This window comes from Sylvia atricapilla, chromosome 1, assembly GCF_009819655.1.
Source record: "Sylvia atricapilla isolate bSylAtr1 chromosome 1, bSylAtr1.pri, whole genome shotgun sequence".
In the NCBI taxonomy this organism is placed as follows: Eukaryota; Metazoa; Chordata; class Aves; order Passeriformes; family Sylviidae; genus Sylvia; species Sylvia atricapilla.
Genome location: NC_089140.1, coordinates 152938691 through 152956393, shown reverse-complemented (window position 1 = coordinate 152956393; position 17703 = coordinate 152938691). Strand labels below are relative to the sequence as shown.

The 17703-nt window shown below is 72.8% G+C and overlaps 1 protein-coding gene across 10 annotated transcripts in view; it reads left to right on the top strand.

Moving 5' to 3' along the window:
• The first annotated feature begins 3214 nt into the window (after positions 1-3214).
• Positions 3215-17703, top strand: part of PLEC (plectin) — a 57884-nt gene continuing 43395 nt past the window's right edge. For 3 of the 10 annotated variants that reach the window (XM_066337692.1, XM_066337591.1, XM_066337582.1), the window contains exon 1: positions 3215-3452. In XM_066337692.1, the coding sequence (XP_066193789.1) occupies positions 3230-3452 (223 nt within the window). In that variant the 5' untranslated portion in view covers positions 3215-3229. Of the gene's footprint in view, positions 3453-4990; positions 5088-13444; positions 13935-15539; positions 15571-15822; positions 15980-17703 lie in introns of those variants that run through there. The other 7 variants (XM_066337660.1, XM_066337645.1, XM_066337676.1 and 4 more) reach the window with 4 other exon arrangements.

Sequence of the window (17703 nt, the reverse complement as noted above, 5' to 3'; positions counted from 1 at the left end):
TCCCGTCTCATCCCTCGGCTCCCCCGGGCTCTGAATGCGGCAGCCCGCGGTGCCACCATCAAACGCGGTGTGCCGGGGCTCTGCCGGTGCCGTGCCGGTGCCGTGCCGGTTCTGTGGCCATGCTGTGCCCGCTCTGTGCCGCTGCCGTGCCGGGGCCGTGCCGGTTCCGTGCCCGTGCTGTGCCCGCTCTGTGCCGGTGCTGTGCCCACAACCGAGCGCCCACCCGGCTGCGGGATTTCCCTGCGGGAGCGCGGGGCGGGACCGGCTTCGCTGGGAGCGCGGGGCGGGGTTCGCCCTCTCCACACTGGTTGCAGTGGTGAGGGTTAACCCTCTCCGTACTCGGTGTGCTGGTCACGGCTACCCTCTCTGTCCTGGGTGTACTGGGAGCACTGGTCCGTTAACCTCTATGTGCTCGGTGTACTGGCAGCGCTGGTCAGGGTTAACCCTCTCTGTACTGGGTGTACTGGGGAGAATTAATTCCCTCCGTGTCGGGTGTAGCGGGGAGGGTTAATCTTGGTACGGAGCGTACTGGGAGCACTGGTCACGGTTAACCCGTGCCATGCTGGCTGTAATGGGAGCCCTGATCGGGCTGTACTGGGAGCGCTGGTAGGGGTTGAGCCCTGCTGCTGGCTGTACTGGGAGCACTGATCGGGCTGTACTGGGAGCGCTGGTAGGGGTTAGCCCCGGTGCTGGCTGTACTGGGAGCACTGGTCACGGTTAACCCGTGCCATTTTGGCTGTACTGGGAGCCCTGGTCGGGCTGTACTGGGAGCATTGGTTGGGGTTGAGCCCTGGTGCTGGCTGTACTGGGAGCACTGGTCACAGTTAACCCGTGCCATGCTGGTTGTACTGGCAGCAGCCCTGGTCGGGCTGTACTGGGAGCCCTGGTCGGGCTGTACTGGGAGCACTGGTCACAGTTAACCCGTGCCATGCTGGCTGTACTGGCAGCAGCCCTGGTCGGGCTGTACTGGGAGCACTGGTCACAGTTAACCCGTGCCATGCTGGCTGTACTGGGAGCGCTGGTCGGGCTGTACTGGGAGCCCTGGTCGGGCTGTACTGGGAGCACTGGTCACAGTTAACCCGTGCCATGCTGGCTGTACTGGCAGCAGCCCTGGTCGGGCTGTACTGGGAGCACTGGTCACAGTTAACCCGTGCCATGCTGGCTGTACTGGGAGCGCTGGTCGGGCTGTACTGGGAGCCCTGGTCGGGCTGTACTGGGAGCCCTGGTCGGGCTGTACTGGGAGCACTGGTCGGGGTTAGCTCCAGTGCAGGGCGCGCCGGTCAGGGTTAATCCCTCCCGCGCCAGGGGCCCGGGGGTGCCTCCCCACGGGGTGCTCCGGGTGTGGAGGGTGGGGCGCTGAGATAAGGCGCCCCCCGCTGCCCGCCCCCCGCCCCGCCCCTGCCGCGAAGCCGGAGCCGGTGCCGCTGCGGGCGGAGCCCCCGGGGCCATTTCCCCCCGGAGCCCCCGCGGTACCGGTGCTCGCCCCTCCCCGGTGCCGCCTCCCCTCCGGAGCCCTGCCGGTGCCGGTGCCATTTCCCCGTCCCCCCGGTCATGCCCCCCCGGCGCGTCTTGGCGGACATCGTGGCGCTCGGTGAGTCCCCACGCGTGGGACCCTCGTCACCCCCTGCCCCGGGGGGGATTCGGAGGGTGCTGCGGGGCTGCCGCAGGGCTGGGGGGCTGCAGGAGCCGTGGGGGCTGGGGGCTGCGGCGGGGAGCGGTGGTGCGGGAGGGCTCTGCTGGGGGTGCCAGGGGTGTTTGGGTGCTGAGACCCGGGTCTGGGGGCCGGGGGGGTCCCTGTGGGCGCCCCCGTGGTGGGGGGAGGCGGCGTGCCAGGCCTGGGGTGGAGGGGCTGCTCAGGGGACGTGGGCGATGGAGCCGGTGACTCAGGCTTGGCACCGTGCGCTGGCCCCCGCGCCCGCCCCCCGCCTGCTCCCCCTCACCTGCGCCCGCCCCCCGCCTGCTCCCCACGCCCACCCCCCGCCTGCCGCCGCGCTGCCGGGGCTGCCGCTGATGCCCGTGGGTCTGGGGGCGCCGGCGATGTCGGTCACGCCGGGGGCCCGGGCTGCCGAGAGAGCCGGGCGCGGCGATGTCGGAGATGCCGGTGGGTCCGAGTGCCGGGCACGGTGATGCCGGGGCCCGGTGGTTTTCTGGGGTTCGGAGCTCCTGCAAATGGCGCCTCGGCCGCGGCAAACGCCCGGTGCTGGCGGCTCCTGGGGGAACGAGCCTGAGCCGGTGTCAGGGCTGCGATGCGGGGATGGCGGAGGTGCGGGGATGGCGGAGGTGCGGGGATGGCGGAGGTGCCGGGATGCTGGAGGCAGGATGGCCGAGATGCCGGGAGAGCGGAGGCAGCGGGATGGCGGAGGTGCCGGGATGGCGGGGGCGGGATCACGGCGGTGCCGGGATGATGGAGGCGGGATGGCGGAGGTGCCGGGAGGGAGAGAGCACCATCGCGGCGGCACCGGGATGATGGAGTCATCCCGGTACCGGCACCGGGATCATGGAGTCATCCCGGTACCGGCACCCTCCGTCCGGCTCCTCTGGGAGCACTGAGGTGCTGCAAGCGGCACCGACCCCGCGGGCCGAACCCCAGACACGGAGCCGGCCCGGCCGCTGCCCCGCTGCCCCGCTGCCGGTGCGGTGTTGTCTCCCACGGCTTCGGTCTGGCTGCTCTGCCCGTGCGCGCCCCACCGGCGGCCGCTCCCACGGGCGAATTCCCGGTGCGGCATCAGCCATCACCGCCGCTCCCTGCCCGTCTCTTCGCCGCGGTGGCCCCGTGGGGACCGCGTCCCTGGCGACACCGCTTTGCACGGCTCGGCACGGACCCGCTCCGCCGGGGCTGCCCCGAGGGGTCCCGCTGTCTCCGGGCGCCCCGTGATTCTGCCGTGCGCTGCTGCACCGGCCTTGGGGCGCTGCGGGCGCTGCCGGTGCTGTGGTCCCGGTGCCCGGTGTCCCCGGCACCGTCTCTCTGCCGCAGGAGCCGGGGTCGGCGGTGCCGGGGGTCCCTAAAGCGAGAGGGAAGGAGGTGGCGATGCCGAGGGTCCCTGGTGCCGGGGGTCCCTAAAGCGAGAGGGAAGGAGGTGGCGATGCCGAGGGTCCCTGGTGCCGGGAGTCCCTAAAGCGAGAGGGAAGGAGGTGGCGATGCCGGGGGTCCCTAAAGCGAGAGGGAGGCAGTGGTGATGCCGGGGGTCCCTGGTGCCCCGGTGCCGGGGGTCCCTAGGGCACGAAGGCGATGGTCCCGGTACCGGGGGGCCCTGACGCCGTCGCTCTGTCGCAGGAGCCGGGGTCGGCGGCGATGGCGGAGGAGAGCTCGAGTGGCAGCAGCGGCTCGCCTGGCGCCGGGGACACGCTGCCCTGGAACCTGGGCAAACACCAGCGCTCCCAGCGCGCCAAGGCGGCCGCGGGCAACGGGACGGTGCTGGACCCCGCCGAGAGAGCCGTCATCCGCATCGCAGGTACGGCCCGGGCTCGGGAACCTGGCCGGGGGTCGGGAGGTGACACACGAGCCGGGACGTGTCTGCTGGGCTCGGCCGTGAGGGGCTGGGGGGGTCCGGCGTCACCGAGGGCCGGGATGTGTCCGGGGGTCCAGGACGGGGGTCCAGGGGACTCGGCGTGGGCGGGGGGATGGAGGGGCCGGCGGTGTCCGGAGACCCGTGGGGCGATGCCGTGGGAGTCCCACGCGGGCCGGGGAATCGAGGGGTGACGGCGCCCTGGGAGCTGCGCCGAGCCGTCCCCACATGGCTTCCAGCGTGTCCCCATAAAGAGCTCAGCGTGTCCCCCCCACGGAGCGCCCAGCCGCCCCCCCGGTTATTTCCGTTCCTCCTCCCCGCCCTTCCCCGCCTCCCTCCGTCCCCGCCCCCCCTCACCCCCCCGAGCTGTCCCCGCTCGAGTTTCGGGGCATAAGCGTCTATTTTTAGGGATGACGATGCCCCGTCCCGTGGGGCCGGTGTCCCCCCCGCAGCTCGCCCACGGCTGGAATTGGGCTCCTGGCGAGGGGGGCTTTTGGGAGCTGCGGTGGGGCCCCCTCAGTGCCCCAGTGGTGGCACTGGGAGCTTTAAAAACTCCCTCGGTGCTCGTGGGGCTTCTGGGGGGATTCCGGAGGGGAGTGACATCCCTGTCCCCACCAGCTGGAGAGAACGCGGAGGGGTCTCTGTGAGGGGCTGAGCATTCGCTGGGGCAGGGGGCGCCCGGAGCGACGGTGGGGAGGTCAGGGCGCAAATCGGGGGGTCCCTGCGCTGCCTGTGGGGTGCACCGGCCACCCCCCAGCCCATCCCGCATCACCTGCGCCCCCAGCCCCACGCTGTCCGCTTCATCACCCGCGACCCTTGTCCCCCACTGTCCCCCCTATCACCGGCGTCCTCATCCCATATTGTCCCCCATCATCCGCGACCCCAGCCCCACACTGTCCCCTCTCACCTGCTACCCCTGTCCCACACTGTCCCCTCTCACCGGCGCCCCCATCCCACATTGTCCCCTATCACCTGCGCCCCCAGCCCCACACTGTCCCCTCTCACCTGCTACCCCTGCCCCACATTGTCCCCTATCACCTGCGCCCCCAGCCCCACACTGTCCCTATCACCTGTGACCCTGTCCCCTATCACCCACCCCTCGCGCTCCCCTGGGCACCCGTGGGTTCCCCACGGACGGGGCCAGCAGGATCGGGGGTTCGGGCAGTGCTCGATTTGGGGGGTGTAGAGGATGTCACTTTCCCCGTGCCCCACGGGGTGTCCGCGCCCCACGGCGTGCCGTGTCAGTGGGTGCCCTGCCCCGAGGCGTGTCCGTGCCCGTGGGCGCCGTTTCCGCGCCTCGGGGCGGTGTCCGGCGGCTCCTTTAAAGGGCTGGGCGGGGGCATGTCCCGTCCCCCGTGCCGTCCCCTGTCCCGTCCGGTGCCCCTGCCCAGCCGCGGGGTGCGGGGCCGCGGAACCGCCGGACACGCCGGACACGCGGGACACGCCGGACCCCGGCCCCGGCCCCCGCCCTCGCCCCCCAAAATCCGCCCTCCGCCGCCATGGCCGCCGCCGGCCCCCCTCCCGCGCCCGAGGAGCAGGATTTCATCCAGGCCTACGAGGACGTGCGGGAGCGCTACAAGGGTACGGGACCCCCCCGGACACTGCGGGGACACGGCCGGGGGGCGCGGGGGGGCCGCGGGGGCGCCGCGGGGAGCGCGGCCGCTCATTCCCATAATTGGGCAGGACGGGCACCGCCGGCACCGGCACGGCCGGGGGGGCCGGGGGGGGTCAGAGGACACGGCCCGGCACCGGGACCCCACCGGGACCCCACCGGGACCCCCCGGGCCGCTGCCCTGCGGGGCTCGGTGCCCGCGGATGGGTGGGGGGCTGTGCCCACGCCCCCCCGGAGAGACTGGCGGGGTCGTGGGTGGGGCGGGGGGGTCCCTCCGAATGTCCGGGGGGGGACAGAGGGGCTGCCGGGGGCGGCGCGGAACGGGCACGGTGCGGCAGCGGGGGACAGCGGAGCTGCGGCGCTCGGCGGTGGCATGGGTGGCACTGGTGGCATCGGTGGCATCTCAGGGTGCGGGCCCCCCGCCGGGAGGAGGGTCTGACCCCGGTGCCGCCCGCAGTGCCCCCGGTGCCGAGGGCGCCCCGGTGTCGCGGCGTGGGGCCGGCAGCGGCCGCGGCCATGCCCTTACATGGGAGCGGGCGCTGCGTGCGGGGGGAGCCCCCCCGGCCCCTCGGCCCCGGGGGTCCCAGCTGTCCCCGCTGCGGGGTCCCGGGGCTTCCACTGCTCCCACCACAGCGGGACCCCAGGGTCGGGCTGGAGGGGACGGCCCGCAGCCCCTGCTTGGTGCCACCAGCACGGTCCCGCTGTCCCCCGGCTGAGGGACACCCCGGTGCACTGTCAGGACACGGCCGAGCCCCGCAGGTCTCACCACGCTCCGGGTGCCACCGGCAGCGATGGCACATGGCTGGGCAGCTGTTGTCCCTCAGCGGTGCCACAGCACCGTGGCATGGGTTGGTGTCACTTGGCTGGTGGTGCTGGGCAAGTGGCAGGGGTTAAGTGTCACCGTGCTGGCAGGAGTTCAGTGTCACCATTCTGTCCCACCTTGCCAGGTGCTGGCAGGAGTTCATTGTCACCCTACTGTCCCACCTCACTGGGTGTTGGCGGGTGTTTGTTGTCACCATGGTGTGCCACCTCGCTGGGTGCTGGCAGGTGTTCATTGTCACCATGCTGTCCCGTCTTGCCAGGTGCTGGTGGCTTTGGTTTAGTGGGTCCTGATGTAGGAGTTTGGTGTCACTCTGCTCACGCCTCACCGTGTGCCAGCAGGTCCAGTGCTGTAGGTCCTGGGGCAGGTGTTTGGTGTCACCGTGTCACTTCCTCAGGTGCTGGCAAGTTTGGTGTCACCACTTGATCCCACCTTGCCTGGTGCCAGGGGTTTGGTGCTGTTGGACTGGGCTTGGTGTCACCACAGTCACTCCTCACTGGGTGCCAGGAGGTTTGGGGACAGGTTGGGCTCAGTGTCACCACAGTCACTCCTCACTGAGGCCAGGGGGTTTGATGTCACCACAGTCACTCCTCACTGGGTGCCAGGGGGCTCAGTGTCACCACAGTCACTCCTCACTGGGTGCCGGGGGTTTGATGTCACCACAGTCACTCCTCACTGGGTGCCAGGGGGGTTCAGTGTCACCACAGTCACTCCTCACTGGGTGCCGGGGGTTTGGGGACAGGTTGGGCTCAGTGTCACCACAGTCACTCCTCACTGGGTGCCAGGGGTTCGGTGTCACCACAGTCACTCCTCACTGGGTGCCGGGGGTTTGGGGACAGGTTGGGCTCAGTGTCACCACAGTCACTCCTCACTGGGTGCCGGGGGTTTGATGTCACCACAGTCACTCCTCACTGGGTGCCAGGGGGGTTCAGTGTCACCACAGTCACTCCTCACTGGGTGCCGGGGGTTTGGGGACAGGTTGGGCTCAGTGTCACCACAGTCACTCCTCACTGGGTGCCAGGGGTTCGGTGTCACCACAGTCACTCCTCACTGGGTGCCAGGGGTTTGGTGTCACCACAGTCACTCCTCACTGGGTGCCGGGGGTTTGGGGACAGGTTTGGCTCAGTGTCACCACAGTCACTCCTCACTGGGTGCCAGGGGGGTTTGGTGTCACCACAGTCACTGCTCACTGAGTGCCAGGGGTTTGGTGCCACCAGTCACTGCTCACTGGGTGCCGGGGGTTTGGTGCCACCACAGTCACTGCTCGCTGGGTGCCGGGGGTTTGGTGTCACTGCTCTGTCCCACCTCACTGTGCACCGGTGGGTGTGGGACTCAGAATGGGAGTTCCTGTCACCCCATGCCAGGTGCTGGCGGGTTTGGTGGCCCCACGGGTGGCTGAGTGGCCAGAGGACAGTTTGTCTGCAGGGGTGATGATGTCAGGGCTGAGCCAGCACGGCCGGGAAGCGTCACCAGCCAGGGCAGGCGGGAAGGGTGACACAGCGGCGGTGGGCACGGAGCCCATGGGAGCTGATGGGCCCTGCCAGCACGGCTGGCACGTGCCAGCCCTGAGGCTCGGGGCCCAGGGGACACGACACCCGCTCTGCCAGGGACACTGCCATGCGTGGCTGGAGGAGCTGGTGGTGGCCCTGGCATGGGGTGCCCATGATGGTGGGTGCTGCGATCCCCGGGTGGGATGGGCCCCTCAGGCTTTTCCTGTCATCCGTTACTGTGCCCTGTGGGCACTGAAGCCGGGCTGGCGGACACTGTCCCCACTGCCACCATCACCACTGTCACTGTGGCAGCTGGGCCTCAGGCTTGGCACAGTGTCCATCCACAGTCACCCGTGGGGGACAGCTGGGGACACCCCGGCCCTTCACCAGGGCTGTGGAGTGGGGACAGTGCCAAGGTCCCTCCCAGTGTCCCTGGAGATTGCTGGGGGTCTCAGTGGTCACAGGGTAGTGGCCAGGCCACAGACCCTCCCAGGGTCCCTGGAGGTGGCTGGGGGTCACAGTGGTCACAATGGCCAGGCCACAGTCCCTCCCAGGGTCCCTGGAGGTGGCTGGGGGTCACAGTGGTCACAGTGGCCAGGCCACAGTCCCTCCCAGTGTCCCCGGGAGTGGACAGTGGCCCAGTGGGTGCAGTATGGTGACTATGCCACAGTCCCCCCAGTATCCCGGGGCTTGGGGGCTGGCAGGTGTCTGTGCTGGGACCCCTCCTGGTGTCCCTGGGGGTGGCTGCTGGCCACAGTGGCCATGGTGGCTGCAGTGCAGTGGAGATGCTGAGTCCCTCCTGGTGTCCCTGGGGCTTGGAGGCTGGTCAGTGTCCTGAGTGTGGTGGCCAGCAGCTATGGTGGCTGCAGTGTGGTGGCCTCCTGGTGTCCCTAGGGCTGGCTGGTGGCCACGGTGTGGTGGCTGTTCCACAATGTCCCCTCAGAGCCCCGATAGAGCCCCTTCTCGGTGTCCCCAGGGCTCTGGGGTGGCTGTGCTGTGGTGACCAGTGGCTGCAGTGGCTGGTGGCTGTGCTGGGTCCCTCCTGGTTGTCCCCAGGGCTGGCTGGTGGCCGCAGTGTGATGGCTGTGCTGAGTCCCTCCCAATGTCCCCAGGGCTGGCCAGTGGCGACAGCGTGGTGGCCATGCCACAGTCACTCCTGCTGTCCCCAGGGCTGGCTGGTGGCCACAGTGCTGGGGCCTTTCTGGTGTCCCCAGGGCTGGTTGGTGGCTGCAGTGTGGTGGCTGTGCTGGTCACCCTCCTGGTGTCCCCAGGGCCAGCTGGTGGCCGCAGTGGTCACAGTGCTGTGGCCATTCCAGGCTGGGTTTGGGGCTGCTGTGGCCACACGGGGCTGGGGCTGAGGCCTGGCCCGGTGCCAGGGGCTCCTGCCAGGACCCCCCCGGTGCCAGTGGGGGCAGCTGGGGACTCCTCTGCCCCTCTCGGGGACAGACACCCCCCAGAACACTGACAGAGCTGGGCTGAGACCCGGGGTGTGGGCTGAGTGAGCTCTGGGGGGGCTGCAGTGGCCTGGGGAGGGGCTGGGTGTGCCTGGGGGGCACTGCATGTGCCGATGGAGGTGGGCTCTGTGCTGCAGGGGGCTCTGGGTGGTGGGGGAACGCTGCTGGAGGGGCTGTGCTGAGCTTCTGGGGGGCGGGGGGCTGAGCTGGGGGGGGCTGTGTTCTTGTTATTGGGGGGTCTCTGCTGTGCTGGGGGCCGGGCAGGGCTGGGCTGTGCTGGGGGCTCTGTGTTGTTATTGGGGGGTCTCTGCTGTCCCGGGGGTCTGTGTTGTTTTTTGGGGGGTCTGTGTTGTTTTTGGGGGTCTCTGCTGTCCCGGGGGCTCTGTGCCGTGCCGGGGGGCTGTGTTGTTTTTGGGGGTCTCTGCTGTCCCGGGGGGGTCTGTGTTGTTATTGGGGGGTCTCTGCTGTGCTGGGGGCCAGGCAGGGCTGGGCTGTGCTGGGGAGGCTGTATTCTTGTTGAGGAGGGGTCTCTGCTGTCCCGGGGGTCTGTGTTGTTATTGGGGGGTCTCTGCTGTCCCAGGGGTCTGTGTTGTTATTGGGGGTCTCTGCTGTCCCGGGGATCGGGCTGTGTTGTTATTGGGGGGGCTCTGTGCCGAGCCGGGGGCTCTGTGTTGTTTTTGGGAGGGTCTCTGCTGTCCCGGGGGCTCTGTGCCGAGCCGGGGGGTCTGTGTTGTTTTTTGGGGGGTCTCTGCTGTCCCGGGGGCTCTGTGCCGAGCCGGGGGTCTGTGTTCGTTTTGGGGGGCTCTCTCCTGTCCCGGGGGCTCTGTGCCGAGCCGGGGGCTGCGGGGCCGGCCCCGGTCCCAGCCGCTGCCGGGGGGCGGTGTCGGTGCCGCAGGGGCGGGGGGCTGCGGCGCTGGGGCGGGGCCGAGGCCGGGCGGGGCGGGCCGGAGCCGCCCCGGGGCTGCGGGACCGGCCGGCGGCGTGCGGGAGCGCGGGCGGCCATGGAGGGGGCGCGGGGCATCCACCACGAGATCGCCTCGCTCAAAGGTACCGGGGCAGCGCCACCGGGAGCGGCCCGGGGCCGGCCCCGCGGGCACCGGCGGCGAGTCCCGGGGAGGGTTCCGCGTCCCGCGGGGGGGGGGCGCGGCCCGGGGAGCTCCGCATCGCTGCCGTGCCGCTGTCGCAGCGCAGGCGGCAGGGCGGGGGTCAGCGGGGACGCCCCGGCAGCGGCGGCACGGCGCACGGTCCCCCGGTGTCGCCGGGCCCGCGGTACCCGGCCGCGCTGCGGGGCCGGAGCTCTGGGCCGTGAGTAACGGGCGCCGGTCACGGGGCTGCTGGCGGCCACCGGCCCCTGTGTCACCGCAGCGGGCACGGAGCCACCGCGGGGACCGGCACCGCAGCGGGCCGCCGGGCCGGGCTCGGGCAGCAGCGGAGCCCGGGCAGGGTCCGCGTGTGCCCGGCCAGAGACGGGATGGACGGGAAAGTGGTGATGGAGCCCGGGAGGCTCACGGTGGACACTGGCGGGGGTCGGGACGGGATGGAGACCGGCGGGGGTCGGGATCACCTCGGCTGGGTGGGGATGGGGCGGACCTGGGGGTGATCGCGGCAAGGTTCGGCGTGAACCGCGGCAGGGTCAGGGCGCCCGGCGGCTGCGGAGATGCCGCAGGCCCCAGCGAGGGGCTCCCGGGTCGTGTCCCCTCCGGCAGAGCCCGGCCTGCGGCGAGGCTGATTTACGGTGAGAAACATCCCGGCGCCGGGACTCCCCGCTGGCACCGGGACCCCCGCCGGCACCGGCCTCATTATGAGGCGGCCGTGCCCTCCGCGAACAGCCGCGGCTTTGTTCCGCTGGGCACGGGGAGCCCCGCGGCCCCGCCAAACCCCAGCACTGGCACCGGCACCGGCGCTGGCACCGGCACCAGCACGGCAGCGCCGGGCCCGTGGCCAGAAGCCGCTGCCACCAGCGCCGCCCGCCCCACATTTGGGGGGCTGCCCCCTCTCCGAGGGTTGAGGGGCGCCTGGAGTGCACAGGACCGGGTTTGGGGGTCCCGCAGCCCCCCCGTGCTGGCAGCCGGCGCTCCCGGCCCGCCCCGAGATGCGGCGCGCTGAGCGGAGCCGCGGGGCCGGGGCGGGATGGCGCTGCCCCGGCGGCTGCGGGGGGGTCCCGGCGCCCTGCCCAGCCCCTCGGGCCGCTGGCGATGGCCCCGCTGTCACATCGCGTTGGATCACGGCGGGCGGCGGGCGCTGACGCGGCATTTCCCGCAGGGAGCCGGCGGCCGTGACCCCGCTGCGGGCTGGGGGTGCGGGGCCGCGGCTCGGGGGGGACACGCTCCCGCTGTCCCCATCGCTCCCGCTGTCCCCATCCCTCCCCATCGCTCCCGCTGTCCCCATCCCTCCCCATCGCTCCCGCTGCCCCCATCGCTCCCGCTGCCCCCATCCCTCCCCATCGCTCCCGCTGCCCCCATCCCTCCCCATCGCTCCCGCTGCCCCCATCGCTCCCGCTGCCCCCATCGCTCCCGCTGCCCCCATCCCTCCCCATCGCTCCCGCTGCCCCCATCGCTCCCCATCGCTCCCGCTGCCCCCCATCGCTCCCGCTGCCCCCATCCCTCCCCATCGCTCCCGCTGCCCCCATCCCTCCCCATCGCTCCCGCTGCCCCCATCGCTCCCGCTGCCCCCATCCCTCCCGCTGCCCCATCGCTCCCGCGGTCGTTGCCCCCATCGCTTCCTCCATCGCGGACACCATCACTCCCCCACTGCTGCTCCCCATCATTTCTCATCTCTGCCCCCTTGGGCCCCATCCCTGCCCCTCATCCCTGCCCCTCTCTATGCCCCTCGCTCCTGCCCTCTGTCCCACCCTCCCCGGGGTTCTGTGGGGCGCTGTGGGTGGAACATGTGGGGCTCAGACCGCCCAGGGATCCCCTCTGAGGGGCTCTGGGCACCCCAGTGCTCCCCGCGCCCCTGCAGCAGCTGTGATGGGGAACAGCGGGAGCCCCGCTCGGCCACCCCGCTGTGCCCTCCGGGATGGGGAAGTTGTGCAAGTCCTGGTGGGGCCCCCGGAGATGCCAGCGCACGCACCTCAGCCCCCGCGGGTTTGGGATCCCCCAGGCCTGGGTCACTGCTCCCCACCAGGGAATCCCAGTGAGCCCCTCTGTCACTCCCGGTAGTGCCATGGGCAGGGACGGGGGGTGCCGGGGGGCGTCCCTCCCTTCCCTCGAGGCTGCCGGGGGGCTCCTGCTGCAGCCTCGCAGCCTCCCTGTGCCCCGACCTCACTTGGCCGGGGGTGCGGAGGGAGCCTTGGGGGGGTTCTGTGGGTCTGGGATCCCCCCGGCGTGCGGACACCACCCTGGCACCCCCGTTCGTCCCACACAGTTTGGGGGGTGCCACCCTCACACGGAGAGGGGCCGTCCCCGGTGCCGGGGCTCTTCCCACGGCGGTTCTGGGGGTCCCGCTGCCGCGCCGGGGGCCGTGCTGGGGTCCCCGCGGTGCCGGTGGGCGTTCGATGTGCGGTTCTCGGTGCCGGGGGGCTCGGGGGAGCGGCAGCTGCCTCGTCCCCAGCTGCCACCAGCAGGATGTGGTGTGGCACAGCTGTGCCACCGCCACCGCGCGGCCGTGTCACTGCCGGGGGGTCTCCCTGGGGATGCCGGGGTAATCAGGGGCAGGAGCGGAGCAAATATTGACGTGGCAGGATGTGGCTGCCGAGCCCTGCCCATGTTCGTGCCCATGCCCAGGCACCTGCTGGTGCCCTGCCCGCGGCTCTGCCCGCAGCCCGGCACTGCGGGATGCTCGGGCGGTGCCGTGCCCGGCTCGGGCCTCCCCCCTCTCAGGGACCCCCTTCTCATGGTCCTCTCCCGAATTCAGGGACAGCCGCGGCTCAGGGTCCCCTCCCCGGGCTCTGGGTCCCACTCAAGCCCAGAGACCCCCGCAGCCCAATGTCCCCCTCCTCCCGGGCTCCAGGATCCCCTCAGGGTCCCCTTCAAGGGCCCCCGCGGGTCAGGGACACCCCCCGGCTCCGGGTCCCCCCGGGCACCCCACGGGCCGGTCCCGGGGCGGGGGCGGGGCGGGACCCGCGGGGCTTCCCACGCAGGAACCGGCCGGGTGGGTCGGGGCGGGGGGGGAAGGGGGAGGCGGCTCCGGCCGTGGCCCCCCCGGGCGGGAGCCGGGCCCGGGGAGGGGCCGCTGGTGAGTCAGGGCTGGGCCTGGGGCCCCCCCGACCCCCCCGGCCGGGGGTGGAGCTGCAGCCGCTCCCGCCGTGCCGGCAGCCAGCGCCGCGCCGCGTCGGATCGCGCCGGGACGTGCCGGGCCGTACGGGGCTGTACTGGACCGCACTGGGCTGCGCCGGGCCGGACCGAGCCGAACTGGACCGTACTGGGCTGGGCTGGACCGCGCCGAGCCGTGTTGGACCGTGCCGGGCTGTGCCGGACCATACCGAGCTGGGCTGGGCCGGGCCGTACTGGGCTGAGCCGGGCCGTACTGGGCTGTACTGGACCAGCCCGGGCTGCACCACACGGAGCGGTTCTGGACTCTGTCGAGCCGTGCAGGGTGAGACGTAACCGAGCCCCGTGCCCCGTGCCGCACTCGCCATGGTGGCGGGGATGCTGATGCCGCTGGAGCGGCTCCGCTCCATCCTGGAGCTGCTGTTCCGCGAGGGTGTCCTGGTCGGGGAGCGGGACGGGTGTCCCCGGCGCATCCACCCGCAGCTGCCCGGCGTGGCCAACGTGGAGGTGCGGCGGGCCATGGCCTCGCTGCGCTCCCGCGGCCTCGTGCGCCAGACGGCGGCCTGGCGACACCTCTACTGGTACCTGACGGACGCCGGCGTGGCTCACCTGCGCCAGTACCTGCGCCTGCCGCCGGACGTGGTCCCGCGATCCCTGCAGCGCGTCCCGCGGCCCGCCGCCCCCCGGCCCGAGCCCCGCCGAGCCGCTGCCGCCCCCCGGCCGCGTCCTGCCGGCGGTGACCGCCTCTACCGCAGGAAGGACGAGGGGCACGTGGAAGCCGCCGCTGTCACCGCAGGGCAGGGGGTGTCCCGGCCGCCCCCCCAGCCCAGCCCGCCCACAGGTACCGATCAGCGCCCCGGGGTGCTGCTGCAGCTGCCGTGGGTGGGGGGCACCTGAGCCCCTCTGCTCCCCAGGGATCAGCTCCCCGAAACCCTCCCCTGCTTCCTGGCCAAGGATGGGGTGGGGGGTCCCTGCAGGCCCCTGCGCTGTGGGGAGGGAAGAGGGCGCTGGGGGGCCTCCGCTGACCCACGGGGGCTGGAGGACAGTGAGGTGGCTTCCCGGGGTCCCCCAGGAGGCCGGTGGGGTGACAGGACCTGGGGCACTGCAGGGGTGTCATTGCTGCCGCCCTGCCGGGCTCCTCCGCGGTGGGGAGGCGACTGTGCCATAGGGAAGCTGTGCCGTGGGGAAGCTGTGCCATGGGGAAACTGGGCCGTGGGGTGTCCGTGCCATGGGGGAGCTGTGCCATGGGGAAACTATGCCATGGGGAGGCTGTGCCATAGGGAAACTGCCATGGGGAGGCTGTGCCATGCGGTGCCCGTGCCGTGGGGCGCCGTGCTTCAGGGGCGCCCTGGCGGGGGTGGTGGGGGGCATTCCGTGGGGATTTTGCGCCCCACTGGGCCCCGGGTGGGTCGGACGGACGGCGGCAGCTGGGGCGGGCAGTGCGGGGTGGGGAGGGGGCTGCGGCTGCGGCCGGAGGGGGGGTCCCCAACCCCGCCTCCCCGGCGACACGCGATATCCCGACACACGATCGGCGGCAGCTGGGCCCGGCGGGGTGCGGGGCGGCCCACGTCCCACCCCCCCGGGCGGGGCAGCTGCGGTGTCTCTGCGAGGCGGCGGTAAAAGCCCCCCCGCTCCGCTCCCCCCGGGCTGTGAGTCAGCCCCGCGGCCGTGGGCAGCCGCCTCCGGGCCAAGTTTCCAGCCTGGAGGCGCCGAGCCCGGGCCCTGCCAGCGCCGTGAGTCACCCACCGGCGGCTGCCGGGGGGGCCGGGCCCGCGCCTGCTGCCCCGTGGGTGCGGGACCTGCGCGGGGAGCCCCCACGCACGTCCCGTGGGCACCGGAGGGGTTCCCCCGAGCTCTGGCCCGGGGCTCACACCTCGCCCTGGGCTCCGGGGCCGCGGTCGCTGCCCGACCCTCCCGTGGGACGCGATGGCGGAGCCCCGGCCGTCCCGTCCAGTCCCGCCGTGCCCGCGGATCCGGCTCCGGGCTTTCCCTCCGCCCCGGGAGCCGCTGCCGGAAAACCCGGCCTGGAGTTACTGCTCTCGGGGACGGGGTCGCGCCGGGTGCGGGGGGTTTTGGGGGTCCCCGCGGGGCGGAGGGGACCCCGGTACCCCCCAGCGGCCCCATTTCCCCCCTGCCCGGGGGTCGGCCTCCTTGGGCGGCGGGGCCGTGCCGGGGCTCTCAGTCTTGATGTCAGTGCGACCCCCGAGGTGACAACCTGGTGACCCGCCCCGCTGCCGGGGGGTTCGGGGGTCCTGGGGCGCCGCCGCGGAGGCCCCGTCCCGCCCCCACCCGTGTCATGTTCTAACTCGGGTTCGGTGACGGGTCCCGGTTATTTATATCGGCGCCCGCTCCCTGCCCGCCCCCCCCCGGCCCCCGCCGCCACCGGCGGAGCCGCGCTGCCCTCGCTCCGCGCTGCGCACCTGCCCGCAGCCTGCCGCACCTGCCCGCGCCCTGCCTGCCCATGAAGGTCGTACCGGGTGGGTGAGACCCGTGGGGCTGCGGAAAGGACGGGGCCGGGGGGGGCTGGCGCCGCCGGGGCGCCTTGTCCCGGGATATAAAAAGCCGGGATGAAGGGGACGCTCCGGGGGGGCATGGGGGGGAGAACGCGGCTTGGGGGGACAACGGGGGGGCCCTGCCGGTGCGGCGGGCAGGAGGCGTCTCCGGGCCGCGGTTCGGGAGGGGTTAAGGGCGGAGCGGGCGCTGCCCCGTGGGGGCGGGCGCTGGTTCGTCCCTGACCCGCCGAGCCCGGCCGGTGCCGAGCCCGTCCCGTGTCCCTCATGGAGGACAGCGGGTCCCTGTTCCCGTCGCTGGTGGCGGCGGGGCACGCAGCATCCCTCGCCCTGGTCTGGTACTGGCGGCGGCAGCGGGACGAGCCGGGGGGCACCGGTGAGTTGGGCCCCGCTCGGCCCCCCCGCGCCGGGCCCGGCTCGGCTCGGCTCGGCCCCTCGCTCCGCCCACCGGCCCCGGGAAAAGGGGGGAGCCACACGACACCTGCAGCCCCGCTGGGTCCCGGGCGGGTGGGGGTCCTGGGGGGATTTAGGGGGGGCTCACCCACCGTGGGCTGGCGGGCAAGGGGAGGGGCGGTCTGCCCTGCGTTCTGGGGGGCTTCACCTGCCGCGGGGGAGCATCCCCGGGGGAGTGGTACCCAAGCGGGTGGGCGCGGTGGTACCCAAGGGTGACTCAGCACTGCTGAGTGTGGCCCCCCCAGCGCCGCGGCCCCGCGCCCACCCCCTCCACTCTGACACTTTTACGGGTGGGGGTCCCGGCAGGAGCTTGACTTGGCTGCCCAAACCCTCCCGCAGCATCCCCGTCCCGCGGCACGGAGGTGCCGGATATTTTTGGGGGCGGGTATCTGGTGACAGGGGGGCTCGGGAAGGGCCGGCAGGATGCCGGTGTCCGGGGGGATCCTCTGAGACCCCCACACGCTCCCCCGGCGCGGCCGCGGCCACCTGCTTCCGCGCTGCCGGCGGCGGGCCCGGCGCTCCCTCCCCGCCGGCAATTTCCAGGGCGTTGGCTGCGGTTTCCGTCGATCCGTGTGCGGCGCTGGGCACCGTCACGGGGCCGCTCCGGGATGGCCCCGCTCCCGGGAACCCACGGCCGGTGGCGGCCGCTGCCGGTGCCGGTGCCGGTGCCAGATAAGGCGGGCAGGGCACCTTGGAGCCCCCGCCGCTGCCAGCCCGGGGGGGCCGCTGGCCCTGGCGCCCGTCCCGAGCGAAGGACACCCCCAAGGTCGCACCTGCCGGGGGCCGTCATCGCGGCGCGCCGCGACCCCCCCGAGCCGGGAGTTCCCGGGGGCTCCGGCGGCAGCGGCTGCTCCTGGCGGCGCTCGGCTCTGCGCTGCTGCGGCTCCTTCGGGCCTCGGGGCTTGTGCCCCTCCGCTGGCTCCCGGCCTCGGCTGCGGCTTTGCTCTTGGGCTCTGTTCGTGAAAACCCTCGTGGGGGGCGAGGGGGGGCTGCCCGGTGTCCGCGGAGGGATTCCCGGTGCTTGCGGTGCCCGCTGCCCACAGGGCGGCTGCCCGGTGCCCACGGGCCGATTCCCGGTGCCCACCCGGTGACCACAAGGCGGCTGCACGGTGCCCGCGGGGGGATTCCCGGTGCCCACGGGGGACTGCCCGGTGCCCACGGGGGACTGCCCGGTGACCACAAGGCGGCTGCCCTGTGCCCACGGGCCGATTCCCGGTGCCCACCCGGTGACCGCAAGGCGGCTGCACGGTGCCGGTGGGGGGATTCCCGGTGCCCGCGGGGGGATTTCTGATGCCCACGGTGCGTTTCCCTGTGCCCACGAAGGGGCTGCCCGGTGCCCGCGGTGCCCGGTGTCTGTGGGGGGCTGTCCAGTGCCCACGAATGGACTGCTCAGTGCCAACAAGAGGCTGCATCGCACTCTTGCGGTGCCCGGTGCCCACGAGGGGTCTGCCCGGTGCCCACGGGGGACTGCCCGGTGACCACGAAGGGGTTTCCCGGTGCCCACAAGGCGGTTTCCTGGTGCCCGCGGGGGGATTCCTGGTGCCCGCCGGGGGATTCCTGGTGCCCGCCGTGCGTTTCCCTGTGCCCACGAAGGGGCTGTCGGGTGCCCGCGGTGCCCGATGTCTGTGGGGGGCTTCCCGGTGCCCA